This window comes from Stegodyphus dumicola, chromosome 10 (genome assembly GCF_044657685.1).
Source record: "Stegodyphus dumicola isolate Sdum_Otavi_A_Nest chromosome 10, ASM4465768v1".
Classification (NCBI taxonomy): Eukaryota; Metazoa; Arthropoda; class Arachnida; order Araneae; family Eresidae; genus Stegodyphus; species Stegodyphus dumicola.
In genome coordinates, this window is record NC_140777.1 from 112,154,424 (window position 1) to 112,176,111 (window position 21,688).

The window sequence follows — 21,688 nt, forward strand, 5'->3', positions numbered from 1 at the left end:
ATATCTATATGCATTATTTTGAATCAAAATTGTTTGAAACTTTAAACTTCCCGGCATGGTTCCCGCTACGTAGACGATACTTTTACTCTGTTTGAAGGTAATAAAGATGATTTAAATAGAGTTCTTTCAACAATGAATTCTATTGATCCTGCTATTCAGTTCACTTTTGAACTTGAGACTTGCAATTCTCTTCCGTTTCTCGACATTCTGGTCACACGTAACACATCCAACTTCAGTACTACAGTTTACCGTAAACGTTCAATCGGTTTGGCCTTCCACCACACTTTAAATCATGTCCATCTGACTAAACAAAAGTTAGCTTCATTTTATTCCTATGTTTTCCGTGCTCTTCAAGTTTGCTCCTCCAAACTAGCCCTTGATGAAGAACTAAATTAATTAAAAAGCAATAGCTATTGAGAGGGGCTTCTTCACCCAACATTATTAATCAAGCAGTTAAAAAAATTCTCATCTCAACACACTAAAAGCCACACTCTTATTTTAGGAGATTTATAAAAATTCTGTTGTCATTCCTGTCTTTCCATCAATTAGCTATAAAGTTGCAACATATTTTTGCAGAAATTTAACTTTCGGGTTGTTTACTCTCCCATCAATAAAATTCCAACTTCTATACTCAAGGACCCCATTCCGGATATGAATTCCTGGAGTATTTATAGGATTCCTTGCAGTGCGGTTTAATTTACATTGGCCAAACTAAGAGACGCCTTAAAATTTCGCGTCAAAAAACATGAGGCATATGTTAGAAAAAAGGAAACACAAAAGTCTTCTGTTGCTCAACATTGTTGGTCCGAAAATCAACACTTTCAATTTTTCTGCTGCCAAAAATTATTCAAAAACATCTTCCATTGAAGAACTGGATTTTCTTGAGGCATTTCACATTCATAAAAATCTTTCTGTTCTAGTTAAACGATCCTAATTCCAATCCAAATTTGCCTTCGGCTTTTAGAGAAATTATGTTTTAGTTCTGGTTTCGCCAACAGATGGCGCCACTTGCTTATTCTTGTCCAGGCTTTCCTTATCTTATCTAAACATTATTCCTATCTTGTTCATTTGCGGTTTTTGCAGCTGAAGATGATGGTTCGTAAAACCATCGAAACTAGTCCTGTGAAAATTTTGTAAATTAACGCTGATTTTTGTTGTTTGACTTCTGAAGTAGTATTTATTCGGCGTGTTATTGTGTCTTAATTATATATTTTGGTATTACCATCTGTTGACCAAAATATGACTCAAATTTCAAATAATTTAGATCATGCATTATCCACAATTAAACGTGGTAAAAGTGGGATAGGCTCTTAAATAAAAAGAAAAATTGCATACCTGCAAAAATCATGACATGAACAAATTGTGTTTACATTCATGTTGCTCGTGGAAATCATGGGATAAGCTGTCAAAGAACTGAAGTCATAATTGTAGTATTAATTTAAAAATTCCATTAATGCCTCTCATTAATTTCATATTATTACAGATTTGATGTTTAAATAGCTTATGTTAGTTGAATTGTAAATTAAATGGTTTTATTTCCCGTGCAGTGCAGCGCATGACGAATATTAAAAGAAAGCTAAGCCGGGAAATTGAAAATACAAGAGCGCATGCATGTAACATTTAATAAATATCTCTTTTTGATTTCGAGAAAGTACTAGAAAATTCTCGCGCATGATTTTAAAATCTTATAAAAGGAGGAAAACCTCTGAGTTCGTAGTAGTTACTTAGTTTGTTGTTGTTTAGAAAACTGCTCTTGTTGACTGTAGCGAATTCGCGGATTAGCTTTCTCTAGCTGTTTTGAATTAAGTTCTTTTGAATGTTTGAGTAGTTAGAAGATAACTACTGTGAGATATTGTAAAACTGAAAGAATATCTGAGGGAATTTAAGCATTTTGTGATAATAATAAATTTTTTGTTCATTTTTCATCGGACTTGTGCATTCATTTCGTAACGAACCCGGACGCGCGCACCAATATTTTGCTCATTAAATATTTCAACATTTTGATCTAAGAATAATTTCCTCTAATAGTTCATGATTTATGCTGCAGAAATATGCCTACCTAATTTAAAAGTGCTAAATAAGATCACTAAAAAGCATGAGAAATTTTGTTTATATGTATAATATTTCATCTTGTTATAATAAAAAGCTTTATGTGAATAAATATTAAATGTAAATTTCACCATTATCATTTTATTTCAGTATTCATTTTGGACAAATATTGTCTTCACGTAATTTCCACCCTGTTATAGAAAAATTAAAGGACAAGTTGTTCAGCCAAGTATATCACACTAGGGTATGCAGCATATTATTCTGTCATCTGTATTGTTTTTCTTCTCCTCCTTTTGTTTGTAGATGTAATGAAAATAATACTTTTCAGTTTGTTAATTATATATATATATATATATATAATAATAATTTTGTTACATTATTGTTTGTTGGGATTATGCTTTTCCAGATTTTGTTATTCACAGCCAAATCTTGCTATAAAGAATTTCAAGGGACTGAAAGTTTGGCTTACCATAATTGATAGTTTTCAATATCTGATCTGATAAAAAAAATTGGATTGCCTCATAAAAATGTGTAAAAATTAAAATTGATGGAAGTATTAACCCCCCTGCAAAAAAAAAAAAAAAAAAAAGATTAACATTGTTGCATTTACCAAAAGAAGTGAATAATAAATCTAGTTAATCATATTAGGATTTTTAGTATGCTGTTATATGCAGTTATTAAGTTTGTTAGTCATTCTTTTTCAGTTTCACTGCACATTAGTAATTTTATATGATAAACTACTTAGAATTAACGTCATGTTTCAGAGCCTTCTGGTGAATTATATATTTATAACTATAATTATTTGTTTATAAAAATATAAAACTTTAGAAGTGAATAACATAAATTATTGACAAATTTGCCATTAACTTTTACATGATTTATGAGAACAAAAGTAATCCATAATTTTCTGCTGGCATGAAGCAGATTACAGGAAAATTTTATGCATGGTTGCAAAGCAAAGATTCAATAACTTTTGTAAAGAATGTCCTATGTCTCTCAAAAGACTTAAAGAATACAAAACCTATTATTCAAATGACATAGCTTGGAGAGAATTTACACTCATAAAATAAAGCAATGTGGATCAAAATTTCATTCCCTAAAAGATGAACCAACTGTAAATCCTGAAGTTTGTATGTTCTCTACTTCCTCTTTCCCTGAATAGCAAAAATTTCAAAATTTCTATCATAGTAACTGATTTGAATCTCTGTGTGACTGCTTAGTTTAAGAATTTGAATTAATTCAGAGAACCCATTCATGTTCTTTGGTTCAAGAGAGGGGTTCAGTTCTATATCTCTCATTCTACTGGGCCGATAGACGAAATTCAAATTGCATTTTTCATGTCTCGAAAGTGTGACTTGGGATTTATATACAGCATTTATATAGATTATGTACAGAAAAATCATTTCAGAAAATGTCCGATTTTATGTCAAAATACCTATCTTAGAATAATGTTGTATATAAATCTAATATATATTTTTAGTTGCGCTTTTGAGAGGTGAAAAACGTAGTTTGAATTTTATCAATCAGCCTAGTAGAATGGGAGATATAGAACTGTCCCCTTTTTTTTTTTGTGCAGTGTACGTACATATACACACTTATATATACATACAAGCAATACATATACACATTTCTGAATCTGGTCTTAATAACTGAAATAATTAAAAAGTACTATAATAGTACCTCAACAGAAAAGTACCATTAAGGGGGTGTCTTAATAACTGAAATAACTAAAAAGTACTATAATAGTACCTTAACAGAAAAGTACCATTAAGAGGATGTGGCCTAAAAGTTTATTCATTATATCCAGAGATTCATCATAAGCCAGGTGTGACTGTGTTTTTATTCCATCTCCTTTGTAATTAATAGTTTTATGAAATAGTTGACTGCTGCATTTGGTTTTATTTGAATTTTTTTTTAATTCTACCATTAGAGTTTTCTGATTAATTTGTTATTGGGTAATATTTTGCATTGCTTCTGTATGCTATTTTCTAAGATTTGTGGTGCATCATAATGTACATTATTTCTAATTTTTTGGGGGGTCATCTCTCATTTTTGCAATTCTTTTTATTAATTTTAGCTAGAAATAACTTTTGTGAGCTTTTCTTTTTTTCATATTTTTAATATAGCTTGTTTGCTGCCCTATAAGTTTTTTAAGTTTCTAATGAAAAGATACACTGGTGTGCAAAAATTAAGGACGAGATGTTTTTTCTTTTTACAATATAACTTTGTACAAAAGCTTTCCAAATCAACACATTTAACACCGTAAGATCCCAAATACGTAAGGACATGAGTAATGTAAGCAACACTTACTAAAAGAGAAATCAGAGGGATAAAAAGAAGCTTTATTGAAAAAGTAGCATGGAGCGCAATGCGACTGAAGGCCGAAACATGCCTGTGATGGGTGTCCAGCAAGAAACATCCGGTCTTTAATAGGGGATATGATCTCCCCTGACTACTAAGCAGGTTTCACAGTGTCTGCCCATGCTGAGAATGAGGGTGTCAATGAGTTGTTGAGGCATTCTGCCCATTCGTCTTGCAGCTCTAATCGAAGCTCTGGAATCGATACTGGTGGTAAGGTACGAGCTGCCAAGCGTCTGGCTAGAAAATCCCATACATGCTCGTTGGGATTGAGATCCGGAGATCGTGCCGATCAATCCATACGTTCAATATCCTCACTCTCTAAGAGCTGTTCGGCAGCTACTGTGCGATGACGTGCATTGTCGTCCATTAAAAGGAACTGCGGACCCATTGCGCCTCTAAAAAGACGCACATATGGAAGAAGAATCTCGTTACAATAACGGGTCCCGTTGACTGAACCTGCGTCGAAGATGTGAAGGTCTGTACGACTATCAAGCATGATGCCTCCCCAAACGAGAACACCTCCACCTCCATACCTGTCCCTTTCAATGATGTTCGAGGGATGATTGCGGCTTCCCCGCTCTCTCCAAATGAGTATGCGATGAGAATCGCTACTCAGACTGAATCTGCTCTCATCTGTAAAGAGTACTCGTCCCCATTTATTGTCTCCAATTCCGGTCTTCCCGGCACCACAGAGAACACCTTCTCCGATGGGCAGGCGTTAGAGGTACACACCGTACAGGGCGTCGTGCAAACAGACCACCACCGTGCAGTCTTCTGGCCAGGGTAAAACGCAATATCGGTCGTCCAGTCGCCTGTGTTGTGTGTCTAGCGATTTTTCTTGCTGTCTGCCGCCTGTTTCTTCTGGCCTATAAGGCAATATACCGGTCACCTGCGGGTGTGGTTCCTCGTGTACGACCACTACTAAATCCCCGGATAGCTGTTCCTGTAGTTTGAAATTGTCTCCAAAGTCGTGAAACGATGCTGTGAGCAATTCCGAACTCTGCAGCCACACTTGTTGATTTTTCCATTAAATCCTATGTGATATATCTTCCGGAACAGGACGGAAACCGGAATCTCTCATCCCCTGGCTTCTTCCCTGGGCAGGTCTATTCTGGCTCAAACTAAAATGAACTGCCGTGCCACTAAGGAAAGCCATCCTTTTTTTGACAGCGGTTGCCGTTACTACAGTTACTTACTGCCGTTACTATGCAAATATTTAACATCCTTCCACCTAAGGGGGAAAAAAAAAAAGTGAACTTTCACATCAAAGTAAAACAAAGCCAAAGATCCTTAATATGCCAGTCTGTCTGGCGGAGTTACAGTTCTACCAGATCGTGTTACAGGTCTCACAGATATATCGTTAAGTTCAGACAACGAAACTTGTTTTTCATTCTGCAGCTTCACGGGTACATCATTTTGCGCTACCTCTAAAGGATACAGAGTTCGAACCGCTCTTAGCAAAATTCCATTTCGGGTTTTTACTCTTGCAAGCCGATTTATTCCATCAGGTCCTGGATGTAGTTCTATGACACGACCAAGTTGCCAAAAAAGTCTTTTGTCACTACTACCGATCAAAACAATATCATCCAATTTAATAGTAACTTTCCTTTCAGTTCTTTTATGCGAAACTTTGAGAATTCCCAAATATTCTTTACGAAATCTATTTTTAAATGCTTCTCGTACAGTTTGAATATACTGAAATCTTTTTTGTAAGTTACTTGATTTAATACCGTATTTTATATACCGCAAACTACTAGTTCTAATTTCTTTTAAAAAGTCGGCAGGAGTTAAAGCTTTAAATTCAGGATCGGAAGGAATTACTGTCAACGGTCGGTCATTAAGAATCGCTTCACAGTCACACAGTATCGTGTACATTTCTTCATAATTTAAACAACCATGTTTAAGAACTTTTTTAAGGACTTGCTTCATCATTCCGATCAGACGTTCCCACCAACCACCTCACCATTTTGACCGGGAGAGTTGGCGAACTGAACACCCTCTACTTGGAAGATCTGCAGGGTTAAGGTGACCAGGTATATGCCTCCAATCCTCCACACGTGTCAAAAGCCTTATTTCCTGTACTCTATTTTCTACAAATGTCCCCCATAGTTCTTCCCTTTTTATCCATGCAAGGACAGTAGTTGAATCTGTCCAGAAAAATGTACTTCTGGCCTCAAAGTCTTTTAGAACGTCTGCAGCAAGACGAGATGCAATAGTTGCTGCTAACAATTCTAATCTTACAATAGTCGTTTCCTTTTTACCACAAGGGGAAACTGTAGACCTAGCCTGAAGCAACTGGACTTTAACTGATTCAGGTTCTTCTACACGAATGAAAACTACTGCCGCATATGCTGCTTGACTGGCGTCACAGAAAACATGTATGGAACACTGTTTTGGCTGATATTGTATCCACCTTGGAATTTTAATGTTTTTCAAAAGAGAAATGTCTTTTACCCATTTCAAAAATTTACTTTTAATTTCAGTGTTAACTTCTTTGTCCCATTTTACTTTTGTTTCCCATGTATGCTGTAATAACACCTTGGGTAATATAAGGACTGGACATGTTATGCTGATGGGATCAAATACTTTATGGGCTATTGCCAAAATACTTCTTTTCGTGACTTTCTCGAAACAAAGATTTTGCAAATTAGCAACATTTATTTGAAGAGTATCGCCTTGTCTTTCCCATAACAAACCTAATACATTCGAAACAGTTTTTGTTTCTAAACTACAGTCGGTATATTCCCAACCCCGTAATTCAAATTTTCGTTCTGCCATAACATCTGAAGATACTTTCATGAAGCGCTGTAATTCATCTTCACTTCCGACACTTGTTACACAGTTATCAACATAGAAACTATTCATTAATTTAACAATAATGTTGGAAGGATATTTTACATCTGCATCATTTTTCTCTAAAATTGAATTTAGGTGATTTTTAATAACAGCTCCAAGTAAAAATGGACTACTGGTTACACCAAATATGACTCTACAATGACGAAAATGCTTTAAACCATCTTCACCCTTTATCCAAAGAAATTGGAGGAAGTTTCTGTCACTAGAATTCAGGCCAATTTGTAGAAAGGCCTTACGAATATCAGAAATCACCCCTATTTTTTCTTGGCAAAATCTATTTAAGATTGTAGGAATAAATGCAATAAGGTTTAAACACTTTTCAAGACAATTGTTGAGACTCGAAGAACCCTTTGCTTTAGACGAAGCGTCAAATACTGGCCGTAACTTCGTAGTACTATGCTCCTTAACAACATGTCTATGTGGCAAATAATGATGGGGTAAATCTAATTCATTTACGGGTACTTCCTCTATTATGCCCTCTTTGAGCCATTCTTGGAATATATTTTCATACTCTTGGCGAAGATTATCCAGTTCAAGTTGCCTAATCGTACCGTGCAACCTTTTAAGCGATAACTCAAAATTATCCGACAGGGGAGGGTGCCCTTCCAACCAAGGCAAAGACATTACAAAGCGGTTATCTTCTATTTTCACAGTATCAAGAAAATGTTGCCTGGTAGCCTCATACAATTCCAATTTACTCTTTTGTTCGGATGGGTCCATAATACCAAGCGAGTCGAGGGCCCATAAATCAGAAATACAAGCCTCTTTATTCAACATTGAAGTAACTAAGAATGTTGAACCTTCACTATTCAACTCCCCAGTTTTTCCCATAACCGTTCATCCTAACTTTGTCTCAATAGCTACAAGACCGTTTGAAATTTGTTTACGATTCCCCGTTAATAATTGTCCTGCAACATCGGCTCCTATTAGAATTTCTATAGGTTCTTCTAAACGATTTGTTAAACTTATTCCACAGTCAGCAAGCTCTTTAAGCCATATTCCTTGTCCAATAGAAGGTATATTATTACAAATAACAGGCTGACTTAACGTATCAAAATTACAGCTGTACGAGCCAGACGTATTAGATAAATGAATTTTGTAAACTTTATGTTCACACAAACTGGTCGTTGTACCACCAAATAATGCGTGGTTAAGGTATTCCTTTACCGTATACCTATAACCCATATCTTGAGCTGTGCTTTGCAGAATATATGACCTTTGAGAACAGTATCAATTATAGCTCGAGCCGAACAAGACTTTTTATCTCCTTTAATTATTACTCTTATTGTTTGCCGCAAAACTTTAGGAGACCTTGAAGAAATGTTGGTGAGTGTTTTGGAGGCTGTTCCGCTGCCCTTGTCTCACTCATTTGTGAATGGCCCTTACATAGAAAAATATGATGCCTTTTACCGCATGTAAAACAAACTGTTTTTAATCTACACCTCCTGAGAGAATGTCCAGATTTCAGACACAGATAACAAGAGCGTGTCCTTTGGACCAAAACTTCTCTTTCCGACAACGATAAGTTACACGACTGAAAACATTCCGCAGAGCCATGATTTATACTGGAACAAAATATGCAGCCTTTTCTAGCTTCATGAGAAGAAGTAAACAGTTCAGCTGCCGTAGGTTTCAAGTGAGGTTATCTTATCTTTAAACCCGAATTTCCTTTCATATTACCGTGAGCCAATTGATCGAAAACATTGAAAGATTTAGCTGCTAAAGAAATTCTTTCCTCACTTTCAACTTCACCGCGCAAGAAACATAAAAGGCGCTCAAGGTCAGATTCCCTTTCTCTTAACTCGGCGTTTTCGCCAGTTAAACTTTCTGATCCTTTACGGGAAAACCTAAGTCTCTCCCACGTTTTTAAGACTTCATTCGGCAATGCTGATTCTACCAATGGATATAATATCGCACAATATTTGCCTCTATTTATTCCCAATATCTCCAAGGCTCTTAGATTAGATTCTAGTTCATCGTATAGTTTCCGCAAAGAGTGTGTACCTTGTTTTTGAATAACAAGGGTTAACAAATCACGAATATAAATCTCCGTTAGTAATTCTTTGTTACCAAAACGCGTTTGAAATGCTTCAATTGCACTCTTGTAACTATCGCCAATTGGCGGAAACCTTTTAACTATTTCCTCTGCGGGAGAATTCTTCTCCATAGCCTGTGCCAAATAAGCAAATTTATCATTATTATCTAATGTAAGATCTTTATCAATCTTTTGGAATTGCCCCCAAAATCCTAGGCATTTCTTCACGTTGCTGTCAAAGATAGGCAATTTAATCTTCGGATAATATAACATTTTATTCTGAACAAAGGATGGATCAATTAAAGTTACATTCGGGGTACCAGAAGTAAGATCTTTTAGTTTACTTTCCATAAGTCTCCACCTATCAAAATATAATTCAGATTCATCTATTTCCTTAATAAGTAAAGTCTCATCTGTAATTTCTTTAAACATTAATTCTCATATTTTCATTTCAGTATCAAACAAAACCAGATGGGAAATTTCATCCTACATTGCTCTGGAAATTATCTTAAGTTACTGGAAATATATTGGTTATTTGATTTAATTGGAAGTTTGCATGATGAATTAGTGTGTTGCAATCCAGCATAATTTTTATAAGCTTTAAAAATATGGGTGTTTAGATTAGATTTAAATACTGCACATTTTCACATTAGAACTGAAAGTATTATTATTGTAAAAAATTTCATTTGTTCATAAACTGTGACATGACATTATAGAAAATCATCCTGCAGTGAAGTGTGGTAGTTTAACAGTAAGACTTTTGATATTATATGGTAGGCAAGATTTGTGTTACCCATTTTCAGTGGCATATCCTGAATGTGGCATTCCACAAAAAACATGTTGCTAATTTTTTTCTAAATTATATTATTGTGTAGAGGTTAGCATTGTATGTATTTCAAAGCTGGCTTTCTCGGCAATAACTTTTATTTTAATTAATTTTTCTTCCTGATTAAATTTAGTTTCTTCATTGTCAAATTCATTACGCGCATTGCTAAATAATCTTCTGTATTGAGTTCATGCTAACTTTAAGGCTTCCATGATTAAAAAAAAAAAAAGGCGCTTACCTTGCAGACAATATTCTGTCGCGGACGCCAAATGTTGATTTTTCCGTTAAATTCTATGTGATATAGCTGACTTTGAATCTAAAATTTTCTGAAGAACACAAAAACCTTGTCTAAAACTTAAAGGTTTATTTAACTGGAACTTCAACAGTGATGAAAACTTAACATCATACACGAAAACTTAACATCTTAGGTGGAAATATTCAGAATGCTTTAAAGTAACAGCTATGCCGACACGGTGAAGAACACTTTCTTTTAAAAGACAAAATCCATCTAGCCCTTTCAGCATATATCTCCATTCGCTGGATTCAGACTTCAGCTCCTACGTGTTTTGGACTTAAACGGCCGGACTGGAACTAGAACAGGACCGGAACAAGACGGGAACCGGAACAGGACTCGATCCGGAACAGGACGGGAACCGGAATCTCTCATCCCCTGGCTTCTCCCCTGGGCAGGTCTATTCTGGCTCGAACTAAAATGAACTGCGGTGCCACTAAGGAAAGCACCTCCTTTTATTGACGGCGGTTGCTGTTACTACAGGCGATTATGCAAATATTTAACAGCGGCCTTCCTCCAACTTCCCAATGATTCGACCTCGGGTAAAAGCATCCAGATGTCGTCTAACAGATTGATTATTCGCATTTCTCGTTGAAACAGCAACTCGGTGTGATTTTAACTGCTATACGGCGTGCAATCTCTTTGCCAGAAATACTGATCTTATACGGACAACATGCTTTATACTACTCAGACACTTCCCCATTACGTCTACCTGCATATCTGCGCATGTGCTACCGTACATCACCTTATTTAATCTCCTGATTGGTCTTTCTGTCCGCTCTGCCTCTTCGTTCAGCTGATATGCTAATTTTTCGACTTCGTCCTTAATTTTTGCACACCAGTGTATTTCATTAACACATTTCAGAAAGCATAATAATATGTAATTAAAATATTTTAATTTTCGCCTTAATTTTTATTAAAACCGTATTAAGATGTTACTATGCTTTTTGAGCATTTTTTATATCATTAAGATTGTATTTGGACCTAAAATCTAGAAAATGGTACACATTCTCATGGCTATTCTATTATGCATTTTTAAAAAAGAAAAGAGTTTATACAGTTTCTCTTTCATGTCTAATCAAATTATAATTTTAATGTAACATTTTGAATGTGTTTTTATTTGTATAAGGCTGTTTTGTTTCAAAGTCGAAAAAAAATAAGCACTAATGTGTATATAAAGCTCATTAATTTTTAAAGTTTTCCATTTCATGAATCATTAGTAATATTTCATTTCAAATAGTTAGTAGCATTATTTCTTTGATGATTAGCTTAGAGAAGTGTATGTTTCTTAAATTTTTAGCCCCATGAACCATGTATTCTAGTTGTGTATTATGATGAAGACACATATTGGTGCAATTTAATGCAACCTGTATGTGTATTATTATACTTGAGGGAAAGGGGGAAGAATCTGAAAAGAAATACTGTAATAATGAAGTGAAAATAAACATGTACAAGTATTAACAACCACTTGATAATTTTAAATCAGTTAATAATTTCAAATAAATACCTATACTAATAAATACCTATGGTTATAAATAAGAAAAAGAATATTTCAAAACTTTTTACGGTTCAAATTTTGGGAAACATTGCACTAATGAACTGGTTTAAAAAAATAATTAAAAAAAAAAAAAAAAAAAAAAAAACAGACAGAATAATGGTAACATTAATGGATTGGTTGGTTAGAAACCAAGGGATATAATTGTGACATCTGTCCGATACAAAATGATAAATTGTGCATTGTTCATTTAAACTTGAGTTAAAATATTCCAGCATTATATGTTTCACTTCTCATCTGTTGCTGGCAAAGAAATTGATCAGCATATGTTTAATAGTTCAATATCTATTGAATGAACATAATACATATTAAACTCGATTTCAATTTTCCTTCAGTCTAAATGACTCTGCAACTTAATATTATTTTAAATATTAAATCATGTTCTGTTAACCAGATGGGAAATTTCATCCTACATTGCTCTGGAAATTATCTTAAGTTACTGGAAATATATTGGTTATTTGATTTAATTGGAAGTTTGCATGATGAATTAGTGTGTTGCAATCCAGCAGAATTTTTATAAGCTTTAAAAATATGGGTGTTTAGATTAGATTTAAATACTGCACATTTTCACATTAGAACTGAAGGTATTATTATTGTAAAAAATTTCATTTGTTCATAAACTGTGACATGACATTATAGAAAATCATCCTGCATTGAAGTGTGGTAGTTTAACAGTAAGACTTTTGATATTATATGGTAGGCAAGATTTGTGTTACCCATTTTCAGTGGCATATCCTGAATGTGGCATTCCACAAAAAACATGTTGCTAATTTTTTTAAAAATTATATTATTGTGTAGAGGTTAGCATTGTATGTATTTCAAAGCTGGCTTTATTATTTGCATATTAATTTTGTTGAATATTGAATATAAAACAATGAAAATACAAATAATTTTAAATTTGCTATTTTTGCAGACTGAAGTGGGCATCTTTCTAAAATTTCGGAATTAATTAAGATTGTTAAACAGTTTGTATTGTAGTTGCAATTCAGTTTTGCTTGGTTTACAAAAACCACATTATAGTATACATCCAAATATAATCAATTAGCCAGTTATAATATTCGATTGTTGATTTACTTTAATAGTGAAAAAGGTTATTCCACAGTTGATACTGATGTTGGCATGTGGCCTGTAAATTTAAGAGCTGGGACAGAGAACAACCTCTGCCTATTTCAGGCTATTTGTATGATGATAGAAAAACAGGATAAGGAAAGAAAAGTACAAATGGATTCTTGCGCCGTGCTTGTATAAATAACCATTATTTAACTCATGTGCAATTTCAACTACACCTGAATACCAGGGGGCTTAATTGTTCTATATGCGTCCATATAAGGTCAACTCTTTAGACTACATATGGGGAATAAGTTTTTTGTGGTACAAAGTGGTTTCAATCTATTCCCTGTGTTCCATTTGCCTTTACATTTGAGATACTCCACTTTCCCATACCTCATTACAATATTTAGTTAAAGCGCATTTATAATATTCACATATATGTATTTTTGGTTTACAATTGTGATTTTTGTTTGTTCTTTGTAAATGATGGGGAACTATAATCTATTACTGTAATCATAAAGTGAAATATGAATGAAAAAAAAAAAAAACTGCAGGGCACTTATTATTTTAAAAAACCACTTTACTCCATTTCTCTGTTCACTAGTTTTCAAAATAGAAGCTGATGTGTAGAGATGACTAGATGAATAATTGTGTAAAAATGTGAGATATTGTAAAGAAGTGAAATATTGTTTTATAGTTCCTTATTATTATTTTAGCTCTTAGCACTCTAAAATAATAAAATACTAACAGTATTAATAGTTCTTTAACTTAAGGTATTTTTAATGCTTTCTATTCTGCTGTAGTACGAGCCTATTTTAGTAAATTTTTAGCTAATAAATAATATGTAATAATTCTATTTCTTAAAAATTTTAAAACTTTTTACAAAAAGTATGTTTTATTTCTCAAATAAGTTAATGAATTTGGTATATTTTCATTTGCCATGAGAATAAATTTATGTATCATTGCTTTAATTTTCATCAAGCTCTCTTTTCTGATATTTTTTAGAACAGAAATAACTTTACACTAATTAATGTCTTGTTTGCAGTTTTCCCCCTTATCATTTTGTTTTGAATTAGCAGCCCTGCATATGAAATCTGTAGTTTAAAATATTGTAATTGTGTAAATAATTAGAAATATTTTTGGCAGTTATCAATTACGATTTTAAATAAAATGTTATTTGTACTATTCCTGCCATTTTAGGATATGATAGGATTTGTAAGAATTGCAACACATCTTCAACAACGTGCTATCGATGCTCAAGAAGAAGTGCCAGTGTTTACTAGTATTTTAGATGGATTACAGAAGAAGAGGAAAAGATCTAAAAGGCAATTAGAACGACACATTGTATCATTCACTTAATAAAATAATATTCTATTTGGAAAGTAATATTGTAAATAGATTTTATGCTCATATTTATTTTTATTAATAAAATTCAGTGCTAAATCTGCATTTTTTTCTCTTTCTTCTTATATTTGTTGATGATATAAAAGATAAGTCTAGACTACAAATCATATTTCAATATTGCAATATGACTCGTATTTTGAATAATTCCAATATTGAATATGATTCATATTCTCTCATACATGCATACATGTTTGAATCACTTTTTTAAATCAGAAGACAGGAAATTGCTTCATTCAGTCATCCTTTAACAGTAAAAGCTTAACTAACCCGCATACTCGAAATTCCCGAATATTCCGGATAGTAACTGGAAAAAGAGGAGTGGGGGAGATTGTAGCTGTTCTTTAGATTCAAATTTAAGCTAAATAAATTATTTTGACATTTCGATATGTGCATCATATAAAAACCAACGGAACTGAGAAATATTCGGCTTAGAAAGCACAGTAAAACTCTTTTAAGTGTGCATAAACAAATCTCAGACTGAACATCAAAATTAATTATCAATGCAAAATACCGCAAACGTTATTGCGCAATACGTGCGGCGTAATTCTTCCATATTGGATATTACGCAATCGGAATCAACACCTGCCGGTATTCGGAGAAAAAAGAACTAAATAAAGGAAAAGAAAGAGACTTACTAATCTGGGGTGTTTCTGATTCTAATTTTCAACAGACTGTATTAAATTTCCGGAATAGAATCAATCTTCGCTTGGGTTGGGTAGACCGCAAAAACATTTAGTCCTATTCAATCCAGATTGGACAGTGACCAAAAAAAGTCCGCTGCTTCAATATCAGAGATTTTGCGGAGAAACTCCCAACCTCCGTACTGTATAATGTATTGGCAAAGAAAATGAAATTATTTTGACTATTCGATTACTTTCCTTTTATTTGGGCCATTCCGAATATTATTCCTTAGAAAGCTAATCTGTGTAAAAACACACCCATTTTTGGAAGTTTATCTATACTTCAGCAACTATACTATTATAAGTATTCATACATATACTCATAATATAAGCATAACGATCATAATAAACACGAATATGAACTGACCAAGCAGAACGAGAATGCAAATTATTAAAATCTTGATAGAAATTAGTATTTCGGTGAGAGGAATTCTCGCGCACCATAGGTTACAGTAATGCAGAGAAGGGGGGGGAAAGCGATTTCCGGGAGTATGATTCACCATCTGACGTGGCATATAAGAAAGAAAAGTTGTTTATTTAGTTTCGGCTTTGGTATGGGGAAAAAATGCGCGTTCATTAAAAACAAAGGATTAAAAAAAAAGCACTAAAAGCAAAAAATAAGCACTAAAAACAAAAAAATAAGGGCTTTAAAGAAAAAAGTAAGCACCTATAAGGGCCTTTATATTTTATTTTCAAATATAAGGACTTATAAGCACTTGTAAGGACCGCTACGAACCCTGTGTATAAATGTATATATGTTTCTTGCACTGAGAAAAAACAACAACAACTAGGACCAACAAATTTTGAATAATATAGTCCTCCACCCAAACATGTGCACTCTTAACTTTACATATTTATATTTAATATTTTGTAAAACTTTAATAAATTGTTAACAAACTTAGTGGTTTGAAAGCAAGCAGTTGCAGCACTATGCAAATTAAAACATTGTTATCTCCAGCGTGCGAGACGGTATACCAGAAATTCTAAAGATATGCTGTTTTTAAATATTTTATGATTTTGATATTCAACTAAATTTCATGTGGTGTAAGTGTGCAGAATATGATTAAGAAAACTGCATATTGATATAATAAACTGAGAAAAGTCTAAAAAAAATAGAAAAATATATGCAAACACTTAACACTTCGTCAGAAAATCTAAGTTTACGCTGCTTTTAAAATTTTTTTAATTTTGCTGTTGAATTGTATATGGCATAAGTGCAAAGAAATTATGCTTAATAATAAAGCTGAAAAGACAAAAAGAAATGGGTTAGCAGGAGCATGACAGCACACTGGTAAAACAGAGTGCAATAGCTGACTGGTAAACTACAAGCTCATTGAGAGCCTAGAAAAACATTAACAAACCATTGTGCAACTTTTAAAATATGAGCCTTTTCGGATTTTTGCTGTATAATTAAAAATGCATGTAACTTAAAAAAAAAAAAAAAAAAAAAAAAAGCATCTTCGTTTTTGTGACATTTTTATAACGAAGGCAGTCATTTTTTCCGTGCCATCAGCATTATAGCGAAACTCTTTTTACTTTGCCTAGCTTCTGGTCGCCTTTAAAAATCAGGATTATTGCAGACAGTTTAAAGAAAAGTCGTCTTTCTTTATCAATATTAAAATTGCTTTTTGTTTCATTTTAATCTATATTGCTGCATAAATTCTTGAACATTCTTCAACCGACTCTGCAGAACGCCGTTTGATCCTCCATGTATTTGTGACATGACACAGTTTAAATTTATGCAGACATCCAGTTGAAAAGCAAGCTTCCTTCACATTTAGTCAGAGTGTTTTTTTTTTTTTTTTTAAGGCAAAATGTTATTTATTAGTCCAAAGGGGCAATTTGCCCTGAAAGATTATTAATTTCGTTTTGGCATTTTGCATTGAAAACTTTAAAAGGCTGTATCACTTTTCAAATCGTTGCCTCCATATATTATCACCCTGCATTATATTGAATTAAATAATTAAAGAAATTAAATAATGAAGAATCTGCGCAAATGTATGTATGTTTCTCGCATTGTAATAAAACAACGGTACCTAAAGCCATCAAAATTTGAATAATGTAATCTTCCATAGAATATGTGCATGTGGAAGCCCTAATTTGAATTTGAAATTTCTTTTATTATCGATTTCAGATTTTGTAACACTTCAACGAATTTTTGATTAAAAAATTAAACGATTTCAAAGCGAGCAATGGCAACACTGTATTAAAGAAAATTTTTTTTTAATCTCCAGTGCACAAGACTTTGTATCGGAAATTCTAAAGATATGCTCATTTTAAAATTAATTTCCAATCTTGCTATTGAACTGAATTTTATTATTTGAGTACATAGAGCATGATATTTAATAAATAAAAGTAACACACAAAATATTTTAAAAAAAAAACACTCCTTTGGATATAATTTAAAATCTGAAACCATTCAGATTTTTTGTCTTTTTTATTTATTTATTTTATTTCTCAGTTAACATGGGTAAATTCACTGAAATACTGGATGCATGAATCTGAAAAACATTTTTTAGAAAAATGGCTTCGATTTCAGAAAACATTGCATCTTGAACACATTATTTCTCTGAAATAAATTGTCCACAAATTTCTGCTCTTTCTTCAACTGTTTTTCTAACATAAATAACCATATTTAGTGTTTTCACAGGAATTTCCAGTTTTTTTGCTAACTCTACTTTCATCAAACCAGTATTCTCATCAAATTCTTCTTTAAGATTTGAATTTTATATTACAACAAGAATGCCTTTCACTTTCATGAAATTTTGTATCTCGTAATTCTGCTACATCTAGTTTATTTAATGCAGTATCCTGTGAAGAAGGGGGAAAAAAAAACTAATCTATTTTTCCTTCCAAGTATCCCTTCTATTCATGAAGTGATTTTCAACTCCTGTTACAAGACTGGGATATCTCACGCCGTTATTTCCTTCTGTCCTTATTTCTGGAAAAAATACTAGTATAATACTATGAAATGTAAGATAAATGCAGTATAACCGAAGTTACGTGACATGTTTTAATATTAAAATAAATAGGACTGAATTAAGACCAAGATGAAATGACGTATAAATGTAAAAGATGTATAAACAATCCTCCAATATGCCTGTTTTGAGACCTGAATTACTCTATATAATAGTAAATGTAGATATAGTTGAACCTCGTCGTAGCAAACTTTAAGAACTTGGTAACCCACCAGCGGCTGAGCGGTAAAGTTGCTGAACGCTGGTAGTTCGGTCCAAGGTTCGAATCCCGCGAACGGGCTGGTTGAATGGGCGTTTTCTTGGTTTTCCCCATGTGTAACGTGTATACAAGCCAGTTTTCCTTAGAAAGACCTCCATGAAGGCATCCCTCCATTTAGGCAGATAGCCCTAGTGTGCTTTGCCATAATTAAATAAACCAAACCAAAACCAGAATTTGGTTCATTATAATTGGTGGTTTTTCTGTGTCTGATTGATAAGAAAAATGGATTATCTCACTGAAACGTGTAAAAACTGAATGATTAATCACATTCATTCACACACACACACACACACATATATATATATATATATATATATATATATGTAAGACAAAAAATATGTGAATTTCCAAATTATAATTTAAGCTAACAATAGGTCTTAATTCCTCTTCTCTCTTCTAAAAATAATAACTTTTCTGGACTGCATGATTCAATCTGGCCAATCTATGTCATATGGCTTGCATAACGCTGGTGACGTAGGTCATTCGGAACCTGAACTAAAAATTTTGAGAACTGAAACTTCTTAATAAGCAACCTATATATATATAAACTGATTAACATAGGCACATCTGCCAAAAGAAATGTCTAATATAAAAAAATCTTATTAACATTTGATAACAATTATTATTACATATTGGTCATTCTTTTTTAGTTTCGCTACACATTAATAATTTTATATGATAAATTACTCAGCATTAATATGTTTCTGATTCTTCTCATTAATTACACTTTTATAACTATACTTATTTTATTTATAAAAATATAAAAACTTAAGAAATGAATAACAAATGTATTGATGAATTTACTTTTACTTAACTTCTGGATACAAAAATAATCTAATTATTTGGTGGTATGATGCAGACTGTAGGAATATTTTATCCTTATCCCTCCCCCTCGAAAAAAATTAAAAAGATTCTGTCACTTTCAGTTCTACAGTTTTTGCAAATAAAAACGTGTTAATGACATAACATTGCCAAAAAGTTTTAATCAAAGATACCTAAGCAGTTCTTTATATCCGATTTTCATACCTTTGGAAGAATGTTATAGCCGTAAAAAATAAATGTTAATTTTACAGGTACTTGAACGAGACCAAGAACTGATTCTTCATAGCGGGGTTTTGCTATGTAATTGGATCATTCAGTGTCAAAGGGGATGTTGCTACACATTAATGTTATTGGACCAACACATTTGCTGGCCGTAATGCCTGCTGTGAAAAGAATTAACTGTGAGTGAAAGATGTTATGCCTTGCTGAGTTATTTTCAAGAATTTGTGCTCCCCAGCTCATATGTTTCAACCAAGAAATAAATCTCACCTTAGTGTTAACAAAGAATTCTTCAAAGTTCTATGCCTAGGTTTTTAACTCCAGGTCATCCCGAGTCAAACTGATTTAGTAAAAAGATGGAATGAGACATTAAAGAGAATATTATATCATGTGATAAGAGAAAATCAGAAAAACTGGGATAAATAGATACCTTTCCAGTTGTGGTCATATAGAATAATTCCTCATTCTACAGCAAGGATATTCAGTTTTAAATTGTTGTACGGTCAAGAATAGAAGGTTAAGAGATAAATTAGAGGAAACCGCAATATGGCACGGATAAAAGCAGAACAGAAAAAAAAAAAAAAAAAAAATATGGTGAAAATATTCAGTAAAAGATCAAAGATGAGAACTTGCAGTTTGTGTCGGAGCATTCTTGGATAGCAGTGAGGAAAATCTCAGTTCATTGTTTCGTTGCAAACTAGAGGGAGGAGTTAAGAAACTCATACATGCCTGATTCTACAAACCAGAATTGGGGCAGAGCGTGTTATGAGAGCTGTGTGAACTTAGTAGTGTTCTACATCAAAGAAATTAAAATTTTTATAAACTGAGCACTAGGGTATCTTCAATGAAAATAGAAGTGTTACCATAAAAATAAATCCAAATTTAGCTTTTGCCACTTCGTAAAGTAATTCCTTCGTATTTTCCAACAGAAACGCTGGATCTCCATAACTGCATTTAGAGTACAATAATCTACAGGCATTCACTTCTTCAAAATATACGAATCACCGCATGAGTATGCTCACTTTTGCTTGTCCTCATAATCCTTTATCTGATAATTATTCCCTTTGTTCCCAGCAAAGCATTACATATTTCTGTCACACACTAGATTCGTCTTTTCACAACACACACTTCGTCCAACACGCATATTCCACGAACGTTAATAGTTAGCAATATTCCTCATCTGGCCTTCTACAGTGCCTCGGATACTCAATAATCAGGCGGTCTATACCTTGTAGGAATACTATAGTAAATAAAGTTCTTCGACCCTAGTAAGACAAATAAGCGAGTTATCATCCCGCCTATAAAATAACAACTGAATATTGAGAAGGTTTTAAGCAAATTTTTCTGTTAAAAGCTTTAAATTGAACTAACACAGGATTTGGGCTCACAAATCAAAACTTCCTGCTGGGATATCAGTAACAGGATGAATAGTTAAGGTTACGAGCTTAAGGTTTAAATTAACTCGATGAGGGAGACTGCAATTCAAATACTATAACCAAGCATTGCCTCAATTTATTAAGCTCGCGATTTACTTCGGTTAGTAAAATGGATTATGCTCGATAATTACTGTAGCAGAGTTGAGTGAAACAATAGTACAAAGAGAAGCGTCGCTGCCAAAAGCTCTCTATTTAAAACTTTCAAGAAATCCGACCTAAATACGGGTGACTCATTTACATCGCGGTTGAAGCTAACGATAAGAAGTAACAGTAAATTTTCAGATCAAAAGAAAATTAATTAATGTAAAATGATACTTTACACCCTCATTGATCTTTTCGCGAATTTTATTTCGTACTCTTTTACTAACGTCTACTGTACCATTCCTAAAAATAATGCCTAGAATTCATCCAATAATTTTAAAAGTTGTACTTATTCCATTAAAGGGTTATTGGCTAATTACGATGCAAAATCATGCATAGCATTTACGGCTTTTCAAACTTGTAAGTAAAAGTACGATGGACTAGTTAAACTGTACAGGACTCTCTTGAATCGAAGCAACGTTTAGAAGGTAATGAATCAAATTTTAAATCCACATCAGGATTTTGTTCAAGCGTATGCCAGTTATATACAGGGTGTACTGCAAATGTTGCGACAAACTTCTAGGGAAGGCAGCGCCTAATGGTGCAAACTTCGAGCATCTGTTGTAACATTCAAGCTGTCGTACACCATTTGTATTCATGTTCAATAAATGTTTCAAATTAATCATTCTTGCTTCTTTTCCCATGTTCTACCTCTGCTACCACTTACCCCTGAAATTTCCGAGTATAGGTTCCTATGCAATTCTTAATCCTTATGATGTGACCTA

General features: G+C 33.2%; 1 protein-coding gene across 2 annotated transcripts in view; it reads left to right on the top strand.

The window, feature by feature from the left end:
• LOC118204163 (WD repeat-containing protein 3) overlaps positions 1 to 14,473 on the top strand; it is a 195,433-nt gene extending 180,960 nt beyond the window's left edge. For both annotated transcript variants that reach the window (XM_085825385.1, XM_085825386.1), the window contains 2 exons: positions 2,200 to 2,293; positions 14,225 to 14,473. In XM_085825385.1, coding sequence (XP_085681511.1) covers positions 2,200 to 2,293; positions 14,225 to 14,383 — 253 coding nt within the window. In that variant the 3' untranslated portion in view covers positions 14,384 to 14,473. The remainder of the gene's footprint in view (positions 1 to 2,199; positions 2,294 to 14,224) is intronic.
• The last annotated feature ends 7,215 nt before the right edge of the window (positions 14,474 to 21,688 follow it).